Below are 17,432 nucleotides of genomic sequence, written 5' to 3' on the forward strand. Positions count from 1 at the left end.
GGGAACTATGGTTCAGTATTGCAAATCCTCCCTCCCTCTTCTCTCTCTGGGGATTTGCTCCGGGCCACCGGGCTGGAGGGCCCACCTCCGCCAAGTCAGGCATTTGCAGGGCCTGAGTCCTTGCACTCCCTGAGCCAGGAGTGGGCGCCCTGGGCGCCATGCGCAGAGCGGCCGGCAGGTGGCGCCCAGCGGCGGGCTCCTTCACCGCGTGGTCCGGGCCAGGTAGACTGGACGCCGCGGAGCTCACCGCAGCGGCAGCGGCAGCGCAGGCGGCCCGCGGTCCCCCACCCCGTCCACGCAGCGTTCGCAACAAGTGCGCAGGGGGAGGGCGGGCGCGGACGGCGGGGCCAGCTGCGTTGAGAGCTCGGGCACCGCCGCCTGCTTCTCTGGAAGCGCCTGGGAGCCCCGCCGCGCGGAGTCCGAAGTCGGCCACCATGGAGGCGCAGGCACAAGGTGAGAGATCGCCGATCGCCCTGAGGGTCGCGTCCTGGAGCGCAAAGAGGCGCTTTCCCAGCACCACGTAACTTTGCTCCGGACGGAGCGGATGGGTACCATCTGCCCATGGCCGCAACTCCGCTCCTACCCGCGCCTGCGGGATAATCCCTGCTCCCCAAACTCAGGATTTGCTGTGAGGCTGGGGCCAGTGGAGATGCTAAGTGGGGAGGTCTCTCCGCAGGAAATGCGCCCACAGAGTGCGCGACTTCTTTTCCCAGCCAGTCGCCCCCGCCCCGCGCTTTCTCAACCTCGCGGGTACCCGAAGGACTTGTTGTGCAGGGTCCGGAATCCGCGAGGCGTTCTCCGCACCCCTGGGAGAACAGGGAGGGAGCGCGGCTCCTCTAGGCCTTAGCTGTGGGCTCGCGTCCCGTCCCAAGTTCGGGCTGGGCGGCGCGCGCGGGGGTGCTGGCTCCGCGGAGACCCGGGTCTCCCAGCGGCGCCGGGGGCTTGTCCCGCGGGGACTTGCCTTCCGAGGCCGGAGAGCGTTACCCGCCCGGGGATCTCTAAGCGATTGACGCGTGTGTCCCGGTTTCCCAGGTCGGGGAGCGACCTCTGCCTCCCCCGGGCAGGGCGCGCAGGGTCCCCTGCCGCGATCTGGCCGCCCCGCTCCTCGCCACCGGGGTCACCAGCTGTAGGAGCCCTCGGCGGCGGCGTCACCGAGGGCAACCTCATGTGTTGGGGTCACACTCGGACCAGGGGTAGGGAATCCGTATGGAACTGTGCGAGAACGGGAGTACATGAAGAAGGGAGCAGAGGTGGGCGGATGTGGAGCTGGGGGCTGGTAGGAAGGACTGTGACTGTGGAGTCTAAATTGGGAACGACGCCAAGAAGGGATGGGAAAAGGAGTTAAGCCCTCTTCAGCCCTCTTCAGCCTGTAAGACAATCATCACTACCTTTCTTCCACACTGCAAGAAATTCAGCGATGGCTTTTAAAATAAATAAATGCCCATTAAAAGCAAACAAACAAAATAAAGGTAGGAAGAGGTTCAAGACCCTTTTCTGAATGAGAGCTGTTTGGTGGGTGCTTGTTACTGGGCTGGAGCCACCCAGCAGTTCTGCTGCCAGGATTACAGTTGTCTGAACAGTACGAACCATCCTGGTTTGTTCCATCAGCCAAGATCCTGCCCATAAAGCTGCTGCTTCCAGGATTTTTTTATTCCCTATTATCTAAATAAGAGAGGAGAATTCAGCCAAGGGTGGGGGCTGTTGATCCAATTCAACATTGGATTGGAGGCCTTCGCTCCTGACCTGAAGCAGGTGGGAACAGCACTGGAGCTTTCCAACCTGCCTTGCAGACTAGAATTATTTGCAGAGTGTTAAATACTGACCAATCCCAGATCAATCAAATTAGAATCTCTGGGGCCTGGACATGGGTATATTTGAAAGCTTCCCAAGTAATCCCGAATGAACTGATTATTCATTGAGATGGGAGAACAAGACTCATCTGACTTCTGAAGACATCTAAACTCCAGGTTGGAGCCACCACCGCGGTCACTGGTTTGCCTTACTTGCAAGATTGACTTAACAAATATTCCAGTGCTTTCCTTTTTTTTTTTTTTTTTTTAAGATTTTATTTTTATTTATTTGACAGAGATAGAGACAGCCAGCGAGAGGGAACACAACCAGGGGGAGTGGGAGAAGAAGAAGCAGGCTCATAGCAGAGGAGCCTGATGTGGGGCTCGATCCCATAATGCCGGGATCACGCCCTGAGCCGAAGGCAGACGCTTAACCTTAACCGCTGTGCCACCCAGGCGCCCCTCCAGTGCTTTCCTTTTGCCAAATACTGTGCTAGGGGGAGCAAACACAGACTTGATTTTGGCTTCATGACATTTATTGTAGAGGAAGTAACAGACATTAATTTGATAGTTATTGATAAATAAAGTGTAAAATCGCAGTGATGTTGATGATATAAGAGAGGGCCACGTAGCGCCAGTGAGGGCCTGAAAGTCTGGCCTAGTAGGTGATAATCAAAATAGTGAAGATTGTTTATTGTGTCCCTGTTTCTGTTTGTGCTTTCCACTTGTTGACTCACTTCTTCACAGCAGTCCCATGAGGAGGTGTTCTCATTCCCGTTCTCCAGAAAGGAAACAAGCAGAACATGAGAATTCCTTGTAACATCAAGTAGGCGCTGAGTAGCGGAGCGCATGCAGTGGGGGTGCCCGTCCCCACTTAAGGCCTCCCACTTTTAGAGGAAAAAGAAAACTTAAGTCCCCGTTTATCCCCCCCTCCCCCCTTTGCCACGCTTCTGTCCCCCTTCTGAGTGGATGAAATCTGAGTGGGTGGGGAACCCAAGTTCAAGGGCAAGTGAAGTTGTCCTGGGGAGATTTGGACTAGGGGGTTGGTCAGCCCGGAGGAGAGAAATGAACAGATTGAAGAACTACTTGGGAAGAAAAATCAGCTAACTTTGGAATGGGTATATAGGATGATGGTATCAAGGGTGACTCTATACTTTTACAACCAGATGGATGATATTTGCCTCTTAAATCCTCATTTTCCCAGTACTTGGAGTTCTTCATTTTCAGACTTTCTTGGGTCATTTAAGCAGCAGGCTTATTAAATTCTTTAAGAAAACTTTTCACGAAATGTTTATAGTTAAGGTGAATAGGAAAATCTTCTTACCACTTGATACATGTTTTTGGACAAATGAATTGCCTCTTAGAGTCTAAGAGACTCCTGTGGTTTCCTAAGTGCAAGTTTCTATCATCAGCACAGTTTATTTTAGAATGATCTCGAGAGGGGATGGCTTGTCTTGTTCCCCCTTGATCTAGAAACAGGCAAAATTGAGTGAGCTCAAGTAGGCAGTGCTGCTGGGATGTTCCCGGGTGCTTTCCGTAAGACCTCCAGGTGCTGAAGCATGGTTTGTATGCCTAGCTCAGGACACTCAGCAGCAGGGTCTTTTTGACACTTTTCCATAAGTGAAATTCTGCAAATATATTCCTTGAGTTTACAAAATAATAGATCACTTCCAGCAAAATAAGACGTTCTGGGAAGCCGACAGAACAGAAAACCTAGAAGTGGGATTATGCACAGAATGATTCCATGGGAAGGATCTGGAGAACAGTGTGGAATGACAAGCCCACCGGAGGCCAACATTCCCAGATGCTTTCCTGTACTAGAGAATTTTGCATTAATAAAATTGATATATTAGAGAGACACTTTGGTTAGGAATGTAGCATTTTCCTGAAACATATGGCAGTCCTTTGAAATAAAAATTCCTGATCTTTTTAAACTACCTTTCAAGATTTCATTACTCTAGGAAATAACTTTGTTTTTGTCTTTCTTAGTGTCTTTAATGTTGAAAGGAAAATTTTCTCTCCACTTAACACTTGTATATATTTGGATGAATAATTGTGTTAGTTTCGGGGCACCTGGGTGACTCAGTTGCATTAGCCTCCGACTCTTGATTTCAGCTCAGGTCATGATCTCAGGGTTGGAGATGGAGCCAGAGGAGGGCTCCATGCTTTGCGCAGAGCCTGCATCAGATTCTCTCCCTCTGCCCCTTCTCCCCCCTCCCCCCAAATAATAATAATAATAATATTAATAAAATAATTGTATTAGTTTCCTATGACTGCTGTAGCAAATTACTACAAATTTAGTGGCTTAAAACAATAGAAATGTATCCACACAGTTCAGAAGGCTGGAAGTCCAGAATCACTATGGCGGGACCACAGTTGAGCTGTCCGCAGGGCTTTGCTCCCCTGGAGGCTCTAAGAATTGATTCCTTGCCTCTTTCGGCTTCTGGAGGCTGCTGGCACTCCTTGGCCACATCACTGCAGTCTGTGCCTTGGCGGTCACATTGCCTTCTCTGTCAGATCTCTCCTCTTTTAGAAGAATGCATGTGATTTCATTTAGAGCTCATCTGAATAATCCAGGATAATCTCCATATCCCAAGTTCCTTAAATAATCACATCTGCAAAGACCCCTTTCCCATATAAAGTAACATTTACAGCCACCTCTTCAGTTTACTGAGGAACGATGCAGTGAAAAGCACAGAAAGGATGATCCCAAGGATTGGGACATTTTGGGGTGTATTCATTTGGGGGTCATTATTCAGCCTACTACCGTAACTATTTTTTATATTCAGACAGTCTACTCAGGAGGATTCTCAGAAATCTATAAATGACATAAAGTTGTAAATGTCAGATTAATCTTACCTGTTTCCAAATTCCATTAAAGCGAAAATGTCATGTATAACCTCCATTATAATTATACTTTGTTCATGGGACATTTATTTATACCCATCTTGTTCCAAGAAGAACTTACGGCAGGTTAGACGTGTATAAAAAACACAGCAAGATAATGTAAATTAGAAACAGGTGGGGGCGCCTGGGTGGCACAGCGGTTAAGGTTAAGCGTCTGCCTTCGGCTCAGGGCGTGATCCCGGCATTATGGGATCGAGCCCCACATCAGGCTCCTGCTATGAGCCCTGCTTCTTCCTCTCCCACTCCCCCTGCTTGTGTTCCCTCTCTCGCTGGCTGTCTCTATCTTTGTCAAATAAATAAAATCTTTAAAAAAAAAATTAGAAACAGGTGAATGAAAATAAACAAGGATCAGAACAGAAAATAAAGCCAGAAATGAAGCTGTGGAAAACGGAATACAATTATATCCTTTTTCTTAATATTGCATGGAAAACGAAGTCTTGCTTTGTAAACAAAGTATGTTATTTTGTTAGAAAACAATAAAATAATCCCTCTTCTCCATGCCAAATAGCAACAGGTTAAGTCTTTTATATTGTAGAGATCAGATTACTCAAGGAAAAGATTTGTTTTCTGTATTTCAGGGACTATAATCATAAACCTCAAACTATGGGAGGTAGGTGTTACATATTTTGATTCATGGTTTTTAAAATTTTTTTATTAAGAGTGTTCTCACTGCCTTCAAAGCTACCTCCTGTAGTTTTATTTTCCCTCCAAACGTTTTAAAATAGGTACTATTGTATCCATAATTAAAGTCAGTTGTTCGCAGCAAATCTTATCCTCTTATTTTAATTAAAATTCTTACAAAATCGAATCATACAAATGATAGGTATTCTAGTATTTTGGAGCCTGTTTTGAATTGTCTGCCCAAATACACTTCTTGTTTTCTTAATACTTGGGGCAGAATCTGAGAAGTTGCTTCCAAAAACTTGGAAGCAAGAGAGCCCATTTTTGTGGCCTGTGACAAGATTTGGTGCTTAGCAAGATACCGTAAATCAAAATTACGTGCTTTGGCACATATTGATCTGTTACATATTTCAACAAGTATTTATCGATTACTGTAGTAATAGCAAATACCCAGCAAGCACTTACTACCGAGAGGCAACGGGAGAGTGCTTCCGATTCCAGAATCCAAGCAAACTGCCTGAATTTTAATTATCATTCTCACTTACCATTAATATGATCCTGGACAAGTTACTTGATCTCTCTGGGCCTTGATGTTCCCATACATAAAGTAAGAATAGTAATAGTACCTGTATCGTAGGATTGTATTGAGGATTTAAGGAGTGAATACCCGCAAAATGCTTTAAAACAGTTCCCGGCACATGGTAAACACTGTATAAATGTTGGCTGTTGTCTTTCATGGCATATACCAAGAACTTTCATGCATTATCTTATTGAATTCTTACAGTAACACTATGGGATGGATACCATTACATTTTTTTAAAGATTTTATTTATTTATTTGAGAGAGAGAGAGCACCTGTGCGTGCGTGCGCACATGTGGGGGTGCAGGGGCAGAGGGAGAGGGAGAAGCAGCTTTCCACTGAGCAGGGAGCTTGATGCAGGACTCAATCCCAGGCTTCTGGGATCATGACCTAGGCTGAAGGCAGATGCTTAACTGACTGAGCCACCCAGGCGCCCAGATACCATTATTTTTAACTCATTTTGTAGACACAGAAACTGAAGGTCAGAAAAATTAAGAAGTTAACTGCAGGTCTGCCTGAGTCCAGAGTCTAAGCTTCACCACTTCACCCCTGCACTTGCCCCACAGTCATGTGCGGGACAGCATATGCCAGCAGAAGATGAAGATGAATTTGACATGAGTCATCTTTCCAGCGAGGATCGCTAAGAAGAACCATCCCCATGGGTAATGCACACAGAACTGATGAGATTACATATTTCCATCCCAATGGAAGTTTTTGAATACTAGAGTGCTGGTTAGAACTAAATCACAGTGAGGGTGACAATAACAATACTACTTTAGTTGTTTTTTAAAATGCCAGATGCCATGTTATACACCACAGAGTTGTGGTGTTTAATAAGTAAAATGAAATCCTGAGGAAGGTAATGTTATTTTCATTTTACAAATGAGGACACTGAATGACAGAGTGATTCCCAACTTTCTCCAACTCCTACAGCTTGGGTGTGTTAGAGCCGGATTTGAAATCGGGAAGTTTGACTTCATACATTGGGATTTTAATTACTGTTCTGTACCATCCCTTTACATTGGTATGCATAAGCAGTCAGTGTGCGGAGTTACAAATAACAGACTTTGCTTTATATTCATACGGTCAAGGGGGTTTTAAAAGGGCAGTACTTAATTGCACTGCCCATCCCACATATGGGCAGGGTTTAGGTCTGAAAGAATTTGACCAGAATTCCTGCGGTCTGCAAGAATAAGCTCTATAGGGGCGCCTGGGTGGCACAGCGGTTAAGCGTTTGCCTTCGGCTCAGAGCGTGATCCCGACGTTATGGGATGGGGTGGAGTGGGGGGGTGGGAGGGTGCTTCTGCTGTTTTAGTTCTGTTTGCAAGATGAATTCAGTAAGTCACAAGCCATGTGATTCTTAGAACCAGTATAGAATTGCAAAGACAAGCCAGTTGAAATGTGGAATGGTCCAGATATGTTATTGCACTTGGTGTTCCTTCATACCTGTAATCTCAGGACTGTGGAATAAATAGGAGACATTTGGATCTGCATGCTTGTTTCCTGAAAGCGGAATGCTGGCTGAAAGGACTAATCTCAAGGAGTACCCAAAAAGGAAAGATCTTTATAGTCTCCTGAGTATTAAAATTACTTGTTAACGTGAATATGTTTTATTTATTTGGCTGTCTCCCAAGCATCTTAGCACAATACCTACTTTAACAAGGTACCTAGTGGAAAAAATGAATAGTCAGTGGATTTGTCCTTAAGCTACTGTAGCAATTTCTGTGTTAAATTTTTGTGGTCTAAAGTGGCATAAAAGAGGGCATCAGCCTCAGCTGTCCCCTTGGCTTGCTCTCCATATACATACATGTTCACTACTACTGCAGGTCTGAGTTGTTCCCAACACCGTGAAGCTACCCCTTCAGTTTACTGAGAAAGGATGCAGTGAAGAACACAGAAAGGATGATCCCAAACTGGATTTTCAAGCCTGTCGTTTTACCTTTCAGTGGATATTAAGAGATGCTGCGCAATTTATTTAAAATATATGTATTAGATTACGAGTCATCCTTAATGCACCAGGGAAGGCAGCAGAACATTTTAAATGAATTTGAGTTGCCTAAAAAGAAAGCTTTGGGTCCTCAAGGAAGGATACATTTTAAATAGTTTCTCACAGCGTGAGTCGTTTATAAGTGTTGCATTTTGATGCAGAGGAGACGAAATTCCCAAAATACAACCACAAATCTTCAAGAATACCCTTTTCATCACCAGCATATTGCTTCCATCTCAAAAGACAAAAATCTGGCACTTTGCTATTTGTGCTACAGCCAGATAAGGTACCAGGCGCTGAAAATGTATGTGCATGTGACGTCTCATCTCCAAACTTATCTGTGGTTATTTGTACCTTACACATTACACTTTCCTGATGTGTATTTAAAGTATAGAATCCTCCAGCCCCTTGAAAATTTCAGAACACATTTTTCTTATAATTAGACATTTCTTTTGTCAATCACTGGCAAGAGCCTTGTGAAGGGTCATAGGAGCCTAGGGGATTCATTCAAAAGATAAAGCTTGTGTGGTGGCAGGGGATCTCTTCAAATCTCTTGATTTCTGACTCGAGCTGTTGGATATTTGTTTTTTCTCTGATTCCTACCCCCCTGCACACTAATGAGCTGAAAGTAGCAATAATGAGAGCTAAAGAGAAAATTGTCTAACTTTCCAGCATTTTGGCTTCCAAGGTGGATTCATTTCTACATGAAGGCATCATGGAAAGATGGGTTCCCTCACTTAAAAGCATCGGGGCAGGCCGGGAGGAAAGTGCAGTCTTGGCTCCTGTTATTCCATTTTTTATATCCCAGGGCCGCACCTGGAAGTTTCAACATACCCATGTTTCCTGCAAAGTTTATTTCAAAAGATTGGGAGGCTCTTACAAGTACTCATCGCTTCTTGCATTTCCCCCAGTCCAACGACCGCATTACTGGCAAGGAAAATACTTCTTTATTGTGGGCTTCCTGTGTACCAGGCAGGGTTCCAGTCATTTATGAGATGCTCGCTCCACATGTTCCCAGAGCCTGCTCTCATGGACACTGTCCCTGAAAGAAGGAAGCATATCATGGGGATTAAGACTTGCATTTTTTCCACTGGGACAATTTTGAAAATGTGTGGAAATAAGAACACACATTCAGAAATTTTTTGAAATGTGATCTTGCTATTTTGAGAAATCTGCATGCAGAAGGTGTGAGGGGAGTATCCACCAGCCAGAAGGTAGATGGTTCCTTCCTGGCACTTGATAGGTTCTTTTGCACCTTGGAGAAGAGCTTGGGCCCTCTGGCCAGAAATTGCATCGGCATCCACCAGAGAGGAAGGCCTTGTGTTTACTGATACACAATCTAATACATTTAAAAAGCAAGTATTGTATAGAAAAAAAAAAAAAGGTGAGGTGGATTGGGTAACTAAACAGATGCAACACACATCTGGAAAGAGATTCAGATATACCTTTGAAAAGTATTGGAGGCGCAGTATTGTCCGCCCCTCCCCTGCTTAAATTCTTTTGGTTATTGGTGCAGGGTCCTTGAGCACAATGGTCAAGAAAGAATTCTTCAGACGTTTTATGGTGCAAAAAAGTGCTCTAGCGCGGGGACAAGACGTGGGCAGAAAGTGCTGCACTGTGATTGTGAGCAGTGAATGATTATATGATTTAAAGTTGGGGGGGTGGGTAGAGATCACATACATCTCTAAAGGGATTTCTCTATGTTAAAGAAGAATTCTAGGATCCTGGAAGTCTGGCTGTTGTCAAGAGGAGGTTACTTTCAGTCCCTAGTGAAAACATTAAGGCAGCCGTGAGTTCCATGAGGACTGTCACTCAGCCCGTCTCACGTGTTTATCAGTGGGCTGCAAGTTGTTTGCCTTTGTTCTCCCCATCAGTTATGTTATGGGGTTGCTCCTTCCTTCATTGAAGAGTTCTGAGCAAATAGTTGATGGCTGGGGTTGTGAAGAGTGGCTGATTATATACTTTCAAGTTGGGAGGGGGTTAGGGATAGTGTGAGTCTTGAAGGAATTTGGAAGCAGGGTTTCCAAAACTTTGAGGGGTCATTTACTACTGTCTAGTAAACTCGTGGTCGTGAGACCCTTCAGATGTGTATCAGTGGACCATATGCTTGCAAGGTGATTGCTAACTTCTGTCTTGGGAAGGGTGGGGGAGTAGAGATAAAGGAAGTTTCCAAAGGGATTTTCATATGTTAAAGAAGACTTCCAGGATCTTGGAGGTCAGGCTGATGTCAAGCTAAGGTTGTCTTTTACCTCTAGCAAGGTATGAACCTTGAGGCACTTAAGTTCGGGGAGGAAGGTCACTCTGCCTGCCTTAAGTACTTGTCAGTGGGCTGTAAGTTGTAAGAAAATTTAATTTTTTTTCTTTTTGCCTTTGTTCTCCACATCATTATCCCAAATCTTACAATTAGATGCTGATATAAGTTTTGAAGACCTTTGCTAATGGAGGCTATTATAAAAACAAAACTCAACTGAGTAAATTTGAAGATCTAATTGGCTCTTTTCAACAATGCATGAATTGGGCAGTATCCTAGTTAGCAAGCAGAGAGGGGCTCTGAGGAGCTGTATAAAATAGAAGGCTTTTATAGACAAAAGGGGATGGGAAGGAAAAAGGAAATTTCTAGCAAAGAGTGATTTGTTTCAGGCAAGGTCACCTTCCCCATCCGTGGGGGTTGGAAGAGGTCCATCAGGTGGTTTACCCCACTCGTGCTAACCTCTGACTCCAGACTCACTGTTTCATTGCTGGAAGAGGCTGAGACTGCCGTTACGTTCGGTATTAAGTCTTGACTTGCTTATGTGGGGCTTAGCAAAAGTGACTTCATTTGGGCCTGTTGTCTCCTTTTTAATAAGGGTAAAAACCCATTTATATTTGGCTTTATGCCACATTTTGTGAATTTAGAGTTAAATATGCTTGTCTGCAAAGAGCCAGGAATTTACAATGTATCCAAGTACAACAACTACCTTCCTGTGGAGATCTGACCTCTGGAAAAGAAAGAACTTGGTGCCAGAGTTTTGTGTGATTCCTGAGGGGCTCAGTGCCCTCTACTCTCCAGTGATGCCCGCTGCCCTACTCTGTCCTTCTCAGAGTTTTGTCTATTCTGCTTAGCCCTTCTCCAAGGCTGAGGGAAAATAAATATTTTACATTAATGTAATGGGACCTGTGATATTGGGTGGAGGCATAATGGTCCCATAATAGCTTTGAATTTGGGTTCTAGTTGATTTGAGGAAAAAGAAAACTAGCTCTCCCTCTTTTTAAAAAATTATTTATGATTTATCTTTTTTAAAGATTTATTTGAGAGAAAGAGAGCGAGAGCACACACACGTGTGTTTGCCAGTGTGAGCTGGGGAAGAAGCAGAGGGGAGGAAGATGGAGGGGAAAGATCCTGGACCTGGAAGCAGGGCTCGATCTCATGACCCTAAGATCACGACCTGAGCTGAAACCAAGAGTCGCTCAACAGACTAAGCCACCCAGGTGCCCCAGTTAGCTCCCTCTCTTAAAAAAAGAATCCAGTGATCAATTCTCAGTCCTCATCTTGGTTGACCTACCAGCACCACTTACGGAGATGCTCGCTGATTCCTGAGGCACTTTGTTCTCTTGGTTTCCAGGGCATTGACCTCTTTCCCCCTCACCTTCTTCACAAGACCATCTCAGTCTCCTTTGCTTTCTATCTGCACTCCCTCTCTTGTGAGCTACTCAGGACTCGTGCTTTTAAATTCCACCCAGACACTAACAGCTCCGGAATTTGAGATTCCCCTCAACTGCAGACTACCCACGTGATATGTCTGCACGAATGTCTAAGAAGTATCTCGACTTAACATGACTAACATTGAACTTCTGATCTCCTTCCTCCAAAACATCGCTCGTTCTCCCAAAGTTATCCTCTTGTCAGTTAATGGCAACTCCATTTCAAATGCAGAAGCCCAGAGCGTGAAAGGCTTTTGTCTTGGGCGGGGGTTTTCCCTATCCCACTCCATCTCCAGTCTGTCATGCCAGCTCCACTTCCAAAATACATCTCCAATCGAACAACTTCCCACCCTTCTGTTGATACGGCCTTGGCCCAGGCCACCACCATCTCTCACCTGGTTTCTGCAAGAGTTTCCTAGCCGGTCTCCGTCTTTTGGCCCTGGCCTATCTTCAGTCTCTTCCCAATATGGTAACCGGAGTGATCCTCTCAAAACATTTGGCCCCATGCCACTCCTCCCTTCGGAACCCTGTAATAAATCTGGTTAATTCCCTTTGCTAGATCTTCAGCGCCTTTTAATTTACTGATCCCTCTGCCACAAAAACTCTTCCTCAGATACCTGGCTGGCTTGCGTCCTCATCTTCTTGCCAGTCAGGGTTACCCTGAGGCCTGGCAACTGGACCCGTTTTCAGGAGACAGTTCTCCATAGGTTTCTCAAGTTTCTGCACAACTGGTCCTCTGAGCAAAGGCCTTAACAGCTAATTTTCTCTGCACTCTCTTTTCACGCAGCCTTGGAAAGTAGAGACTGTCTCCCTTAGGGGCAGATTGATTTACTCTCCAGGATAATAAAGATCAAGTCTCCCTCTGAACTGGAAGTCGGCAGATTTGCTAGCAGCCATCGTATGAAATTGGGGCTTCCTAATCTCAGTGTGACTGTGCCGAAGCACACCCCACCGAGGAAGCAGGCAGCACCTCCTCGTGTCCCCCTTTTGGAATTAGGGCTCAGGGAACTGATGCAATGATGTTACTGTGGCTATTGCTATTGCTCTGAGTAAGTGTCTTTTTTCTGTGATCCAGGCATCTTGTGTCTTCTGCCAAGATCTGTGAAACTCACAGGCTAATTTACTTGCTTTCAAGTGGGGTAAAGTCTGACCCTTCACAGCTCTTGACTCCTGTCCTGAGCCATTAATTTTAGAGGGCCCTGTTTTAACCTCTGTCTGTCTGAGCCTTGTTGAGAATGTCTATAGACCCACCTAGAACGTGTACCTCCCCTTCTAGACCACGCTCTGGATACCTGGGACTCCAGAATTGTCTGCCAAAAAGCCCTCTGTGTGTCCCAGGCTTGCACGTGCCTTCCATGGGCAGACCGTGCTGCCAGTATGTACATTCCTAATCCTGACGGCCTGAGAGCTGGCTGCTTTGGGAGGTGGCAGTGGGAGTGGTTTGGACAGGCAAGGGTACAGGTTCTTGAAGTGTGATCCCTTGACCAGCACCATCAGCTTTACCTGGGGACTTGTTAGAAATGCCAGTTCCTACCCTAGACCTACTAAATTAGAAACTTGGGGGTAGGACATCTGGGTTTAGCATACCATCCAGATGATTCTGATGCACACACCTTGTTACCAGTTCTGTTGTTAACTCACTGGACGAGGTTATCCACATGCATGTGCGTAAAGCTCCTACTGGTGCTTGTGGTGGACAGACCCCCAGATGACCCCAGGCATTTCTGACTTCTAGTATTCACACCCTTGTATAATCCTTCCCCCTAGATGTCGGACAGGACCTGTGACTTGCTTCTAACCAATAGAGTATGACAGACCTGATGGGATGGTACTACCTTGATGGTGTTACTTTAATAAGACCGTTTTAGCGTACTGGAGGCAAGACTCTTTTTGTGGGTTGATGAAATAGGTAGCCGTGTATTAAGCTGCTGTTCCTTGAAGCAAGTTTGCCCCCATTTCAGTGTGGAAAGTTTGCAGTCAGGTTAGGTATTCTTATTTTCAAATGCAGTTCCTAAAATTTTACTCCAGAGGCTGGTATTTCGCATTTAGTCAATGACTGTATACTCGCTATTTCTTCAGGCTGAGGAGAGGCTGTGGTCCCGTTGGGGGAGGCCAGGGAAAAGATGAAAGGAGAAGAAAGGTTCTGTCCTACAAAGGGACTCTCGCCTGGTGATGGGGAGCACGGATGTAGTCACAAAGATTTGGATTCATGTCCCATTTCAGTCACTTCTCAGCTACGTGGTCTTCACCTTAGTCACATCTCAGTTAACTAGCTCACCTACAAAGTGGCGAAAGTGGCGGCTGCCCTGCGGGTTTTGTGACGACTGAGACAATGCATGTGAGGTGCTTGACCGCATCTGGGTACTGTTCTGACAAGGTGAGATTCACTTATTAATTCTTCCTGAAATAATCATCGCACACCCTCTGTGCTGGGCAAGGGGGTACGGAAACAGGTGAATGAACCAAAGTCTTTCCTCTGTGAGCCTACCGCCTTATTTTTGTTATAGCAGTTAGGTGTCAAGCTACTACCTTTAATGCATTCTTGTATCAGAAAATTCTTTGGATTTTGTACACCACCTACCACAAAGTTAAAAATAGCTTGCTGGAGCTAAGGAAAGATGAGTAGGCTGAAGATAGAAATAAATATATAAGTTGATGGAATTTTGAACTTTTCGGCCACGTGCAAAGTTGTTTTCTGAAGCATAAATTGTACCTACTAGGGTGCACTGAAAGAGAATAAATATTTTAAATGGTTGCCCTTTTGGTCTTTCTTTATTTACTTGGATGAAAGCTTAACGATGTGCATAGCAGACCTACAAAGCAACATTTATTGTTTGGACACATTCTGAGGATGAACAGGTTAAATTTTTTGTTTATGTTCCCATTGCTTCTCGCTTCTCTCAAGATACTTTGATAAATCATTGGGGAACATGCCGGAGAGCTAATCTGTTCAGTTAGCAGATCTTGTTTCTGGTCTCTCGTAGCTTGGAGGCTGATAATTACCGCGCAGCCGTGCTGAAGGAATGCAAAAACTATGGAGATAGGTGTGTGTTCTCCATGGCAGGGCTGAAAATCCTGGCGTCCGTTGCTTAGCAGCCTGTTTGAGATTTCTCCGTATTCTGAGACGCTTCTAATGACAACGGTAGATTTCTGCTCTTGCCATTTTAAATGTTAAAAAAAAATGGCACAAATGAAAACTTTTAGTATATATGTGTATATATATAGACACACATACATATTACACTTATAAACGTGACCCATTACTATCTCCTTTACTCTGCCTTATTTTTCTCTGTAGCCCTGTGGCATTTTATATTATGCATAATTATTTTCTTTTTCTCCCAATGAGCATTAAGCTCCTTGTAGTCAGGGACTTCACCTGTCGCCTTTATGGCCGTTATCGCCAGTGTCTAGAAAATGACTCATTTGTGGATAGCACCACATAAACGATAAATCAATGATGATGAGTAAATATGTCATATATGACCCTGGGAGGGTGTAATGGGTGTGTGTGTGTGAACATTTCAACTTTTATAAGAAATTCATTTTTTTAAAATTGTATTACAACTTCTCATCAAAGGTCCCCAAATTGAAGAAGTGCTGGGATAATAGTAAGTGCTCTTAGCACGGCTCCACTGTCATTCAGTGACATTCCTGATGTTGAAATCCTGGAGATGATCATTAAACTTAGGAGTCGGGCTATGTCAACATAAACACACAAGCTGGGATAGAACTACTTTGCTTGTCTTAAGAAAAGGGGAGTGAGGGGGATCTGGAGAGGGTCAGGGGAACTAAGGAGGCATAGGGTGGAAAAGGCACACAGAAACTGAGTCCTGGAGGGACAAAAAAAGAATGCGAGAGAAGGAGATGCCTGAGGGCGGAGGGGGGGAAGCTTAGAACAAGAGATGCTTCTAATGATGTTGGCCCAGGAGAAGCTATAAATCCCCTCCTAGCTTCCCCTGTGATATCATCGGTAAATTCTGCATTGCTCATTCAGATTTTCTGTGGGAATAAAGTTTTGTTGTGGGACAGCTCAAAAGAAAAAAGATCACTGGATACCTGACGTGTATTTTACAAAGAAATGGGTATTGCATTTCTCCCAACCTCCACTGAACAAATACGGAGCAAATACTGAGACTCTCAGTGTGAAATGTGCAGATGAACCCTGTGCTTGGGTGCCCATGTCTTCCTGGCTGTCCCGGTGTGGAGGTTCCAACAAGGTGGAAGAGGGATGAGGAGGAGAGCTTCAGCCCAATCTCAGCAACACCTGTTCAGATTATTTTAACTGGACAGATGAAAGTCTCCTTTATAGAAATAGAAGCTATAATAATTTGGTGACGTTTTCTTTTCTAATGTACACGTGGCCTGTTTTGCTTAGCTAATTTATAAAGATTTAGGAGACAATAGGTCTGTGTTCTTGTGTTGCTTAAAAACATTCTGCAGGCTGCAAGTAGTTACTGAATGAAACTTGGAAAATGCTTATTTCCTTCCCTGAATGTGCCACTTCTCCCAGGACCTTGCTGATAGCCTGCTAGGGTTTGAAATATTGATGAATATGAATCCATTCATCTCCAAGTTTCAGTGACCTTTCAGTGGAGAGTATTTTTAGCTTTGTCGAGAATTTAGGGCAGAGGAAATCTACAGAAATATCAGGTTATGTGGGTATTCTTTCAGTTTCATAGAACCGAAGCTGGATTCTATAAGATGAATGTTTGAGTCATCCTTCATCTTAGGCGAATAAAGTCGTGTAGCTCATTTTTAAGTAAGGTGCCAAGAAATTACTAATTTAAAAACATATCCTTCTCATAAAATCTAATCTTAATACAAATGGATATAATAATTTTGGTAACTAATTGTTTGTTTAGGTCCTATGTAAATACTACCAATGTGTTATTAGACTGTTTCTGACGTCCTGGCAGATACGGTAAAAGTTGCTACTAATACGTTAGCTTTTTAAGCCATGAGACAGATTCATTGACACATTGGTGGGGTGGTGGAGTGCTCCCTTGACCAGCCTTGTTGGCCTGCTCACCACTGGATGATTTCCACTCATTCCCCTCTTTCCATTTTCCCATGAGAGAGCATTTGCTCACATGGTTTCATCCGCCTTGAATGCTCTTTCTCCTCTTTTTGACTTGTCAGGTCTCTCACCACTGATGAACTCCTGATTTTCCCTGTACAAGTAATAATAATAATCCCTGTGCAAGTAACCCCCCTTTTCTCCACCCCCGCAGCATTTTGAATCCGTCTTCCGTCCTTAAGGAACAGTGTCATAATTTAGGATTCCAGGGACTTTCATGCAATCTCATGTTGTAGATGCAAGCACTCCAAGAGATTAGGGGATTGACCTAGGCTAGTTTCTTTAAGTGGGGGCACCAGAACTGGAACTTGGGTTCTCTGCGATTCTCTGTGTGCACGTGAGACTTTCACCTTCTGCGGCACACTGCGGTGATTTGGACCTCTGTCCTGTTGAAAAAACTCTTTTGAAAGTTTATTTTTAATTTAAAAATTTTAAATTTAAATTTAAAATTAAAAGTTAAAAGTTAACATGTTATCCATTAAAGCCAGATTTAGAAAACATACTTTTAAGTACAGCTTGCAAATCTTACTCTGTTGGTAAAATTAGCAAATGTTAATAAATGCTTTTAAAGGAACTTTGTAACTGGTATACAAATTTAGCTGGTACACTCAATTTTGTAGTTAAGTACTTCAGTTTTCTAATTGACTAGCCTTCCTGAATACTTAAACCTTATAAATCTAAAAGTCAAATATATAAATATAGTAAATCTAGAATTCTCTTAAATGTTCCAAAATTACTTACAAACTTAGCCGAATTTCCACTTAAAAGTCACATTAAATCAGTGAC

General features: G+C 44.3%; 1 protein-coding gene across 7 annotated transcripts in view; it reads left to right on the forward strand.

The window, feature by feature from the left end:
- The first annotated feature begins 203 nt into the window (after window positions 1-203).
- The window catches only part of TPD52L1 (TPD52 like 1), a 93,005-nt gene continuing 75,776 nt past the window's right edge, over window positions 204-17,432 (forward strand). For 3 of the 7 annotated variants that reach the window (XM_019795142.2, XM_011219604.3, XM_019795141.2), the window contains exon 1: window positions 204-453. Coding sequence is in view for 6 of the 7 variants with exons in the window: in XM_011219604.3 (XP_011217906.1) it covers window positions 435-453 (19 nt within the window). In the remaining variant the exon portion in view is untranslated. The remainder of the gene's footprint in view (window positions 454-17,432) is intronic. The other 4 variants (XM_011219602.3, XM_019795144.2, XM_019795145.2 and 1 more) reach the window with 4 other exon arrangements.

This window comes from Ailuropoda melanoleuca, chromosome 10 (genome assembly GCF_002007445.2).
Source record: "Ailuropoda melanoleuca isolate Jingjing chromosome 10, ASM200744v2, whole genome shotgun sequence".
NCBI classification, from domain to species: domain Eukaryota; kingdom Metazoa; phylum Chordata; class Mammalia; order Carnivora; family Ursidae; genus Ailuropoda; species Ailuropoda melanoleuca.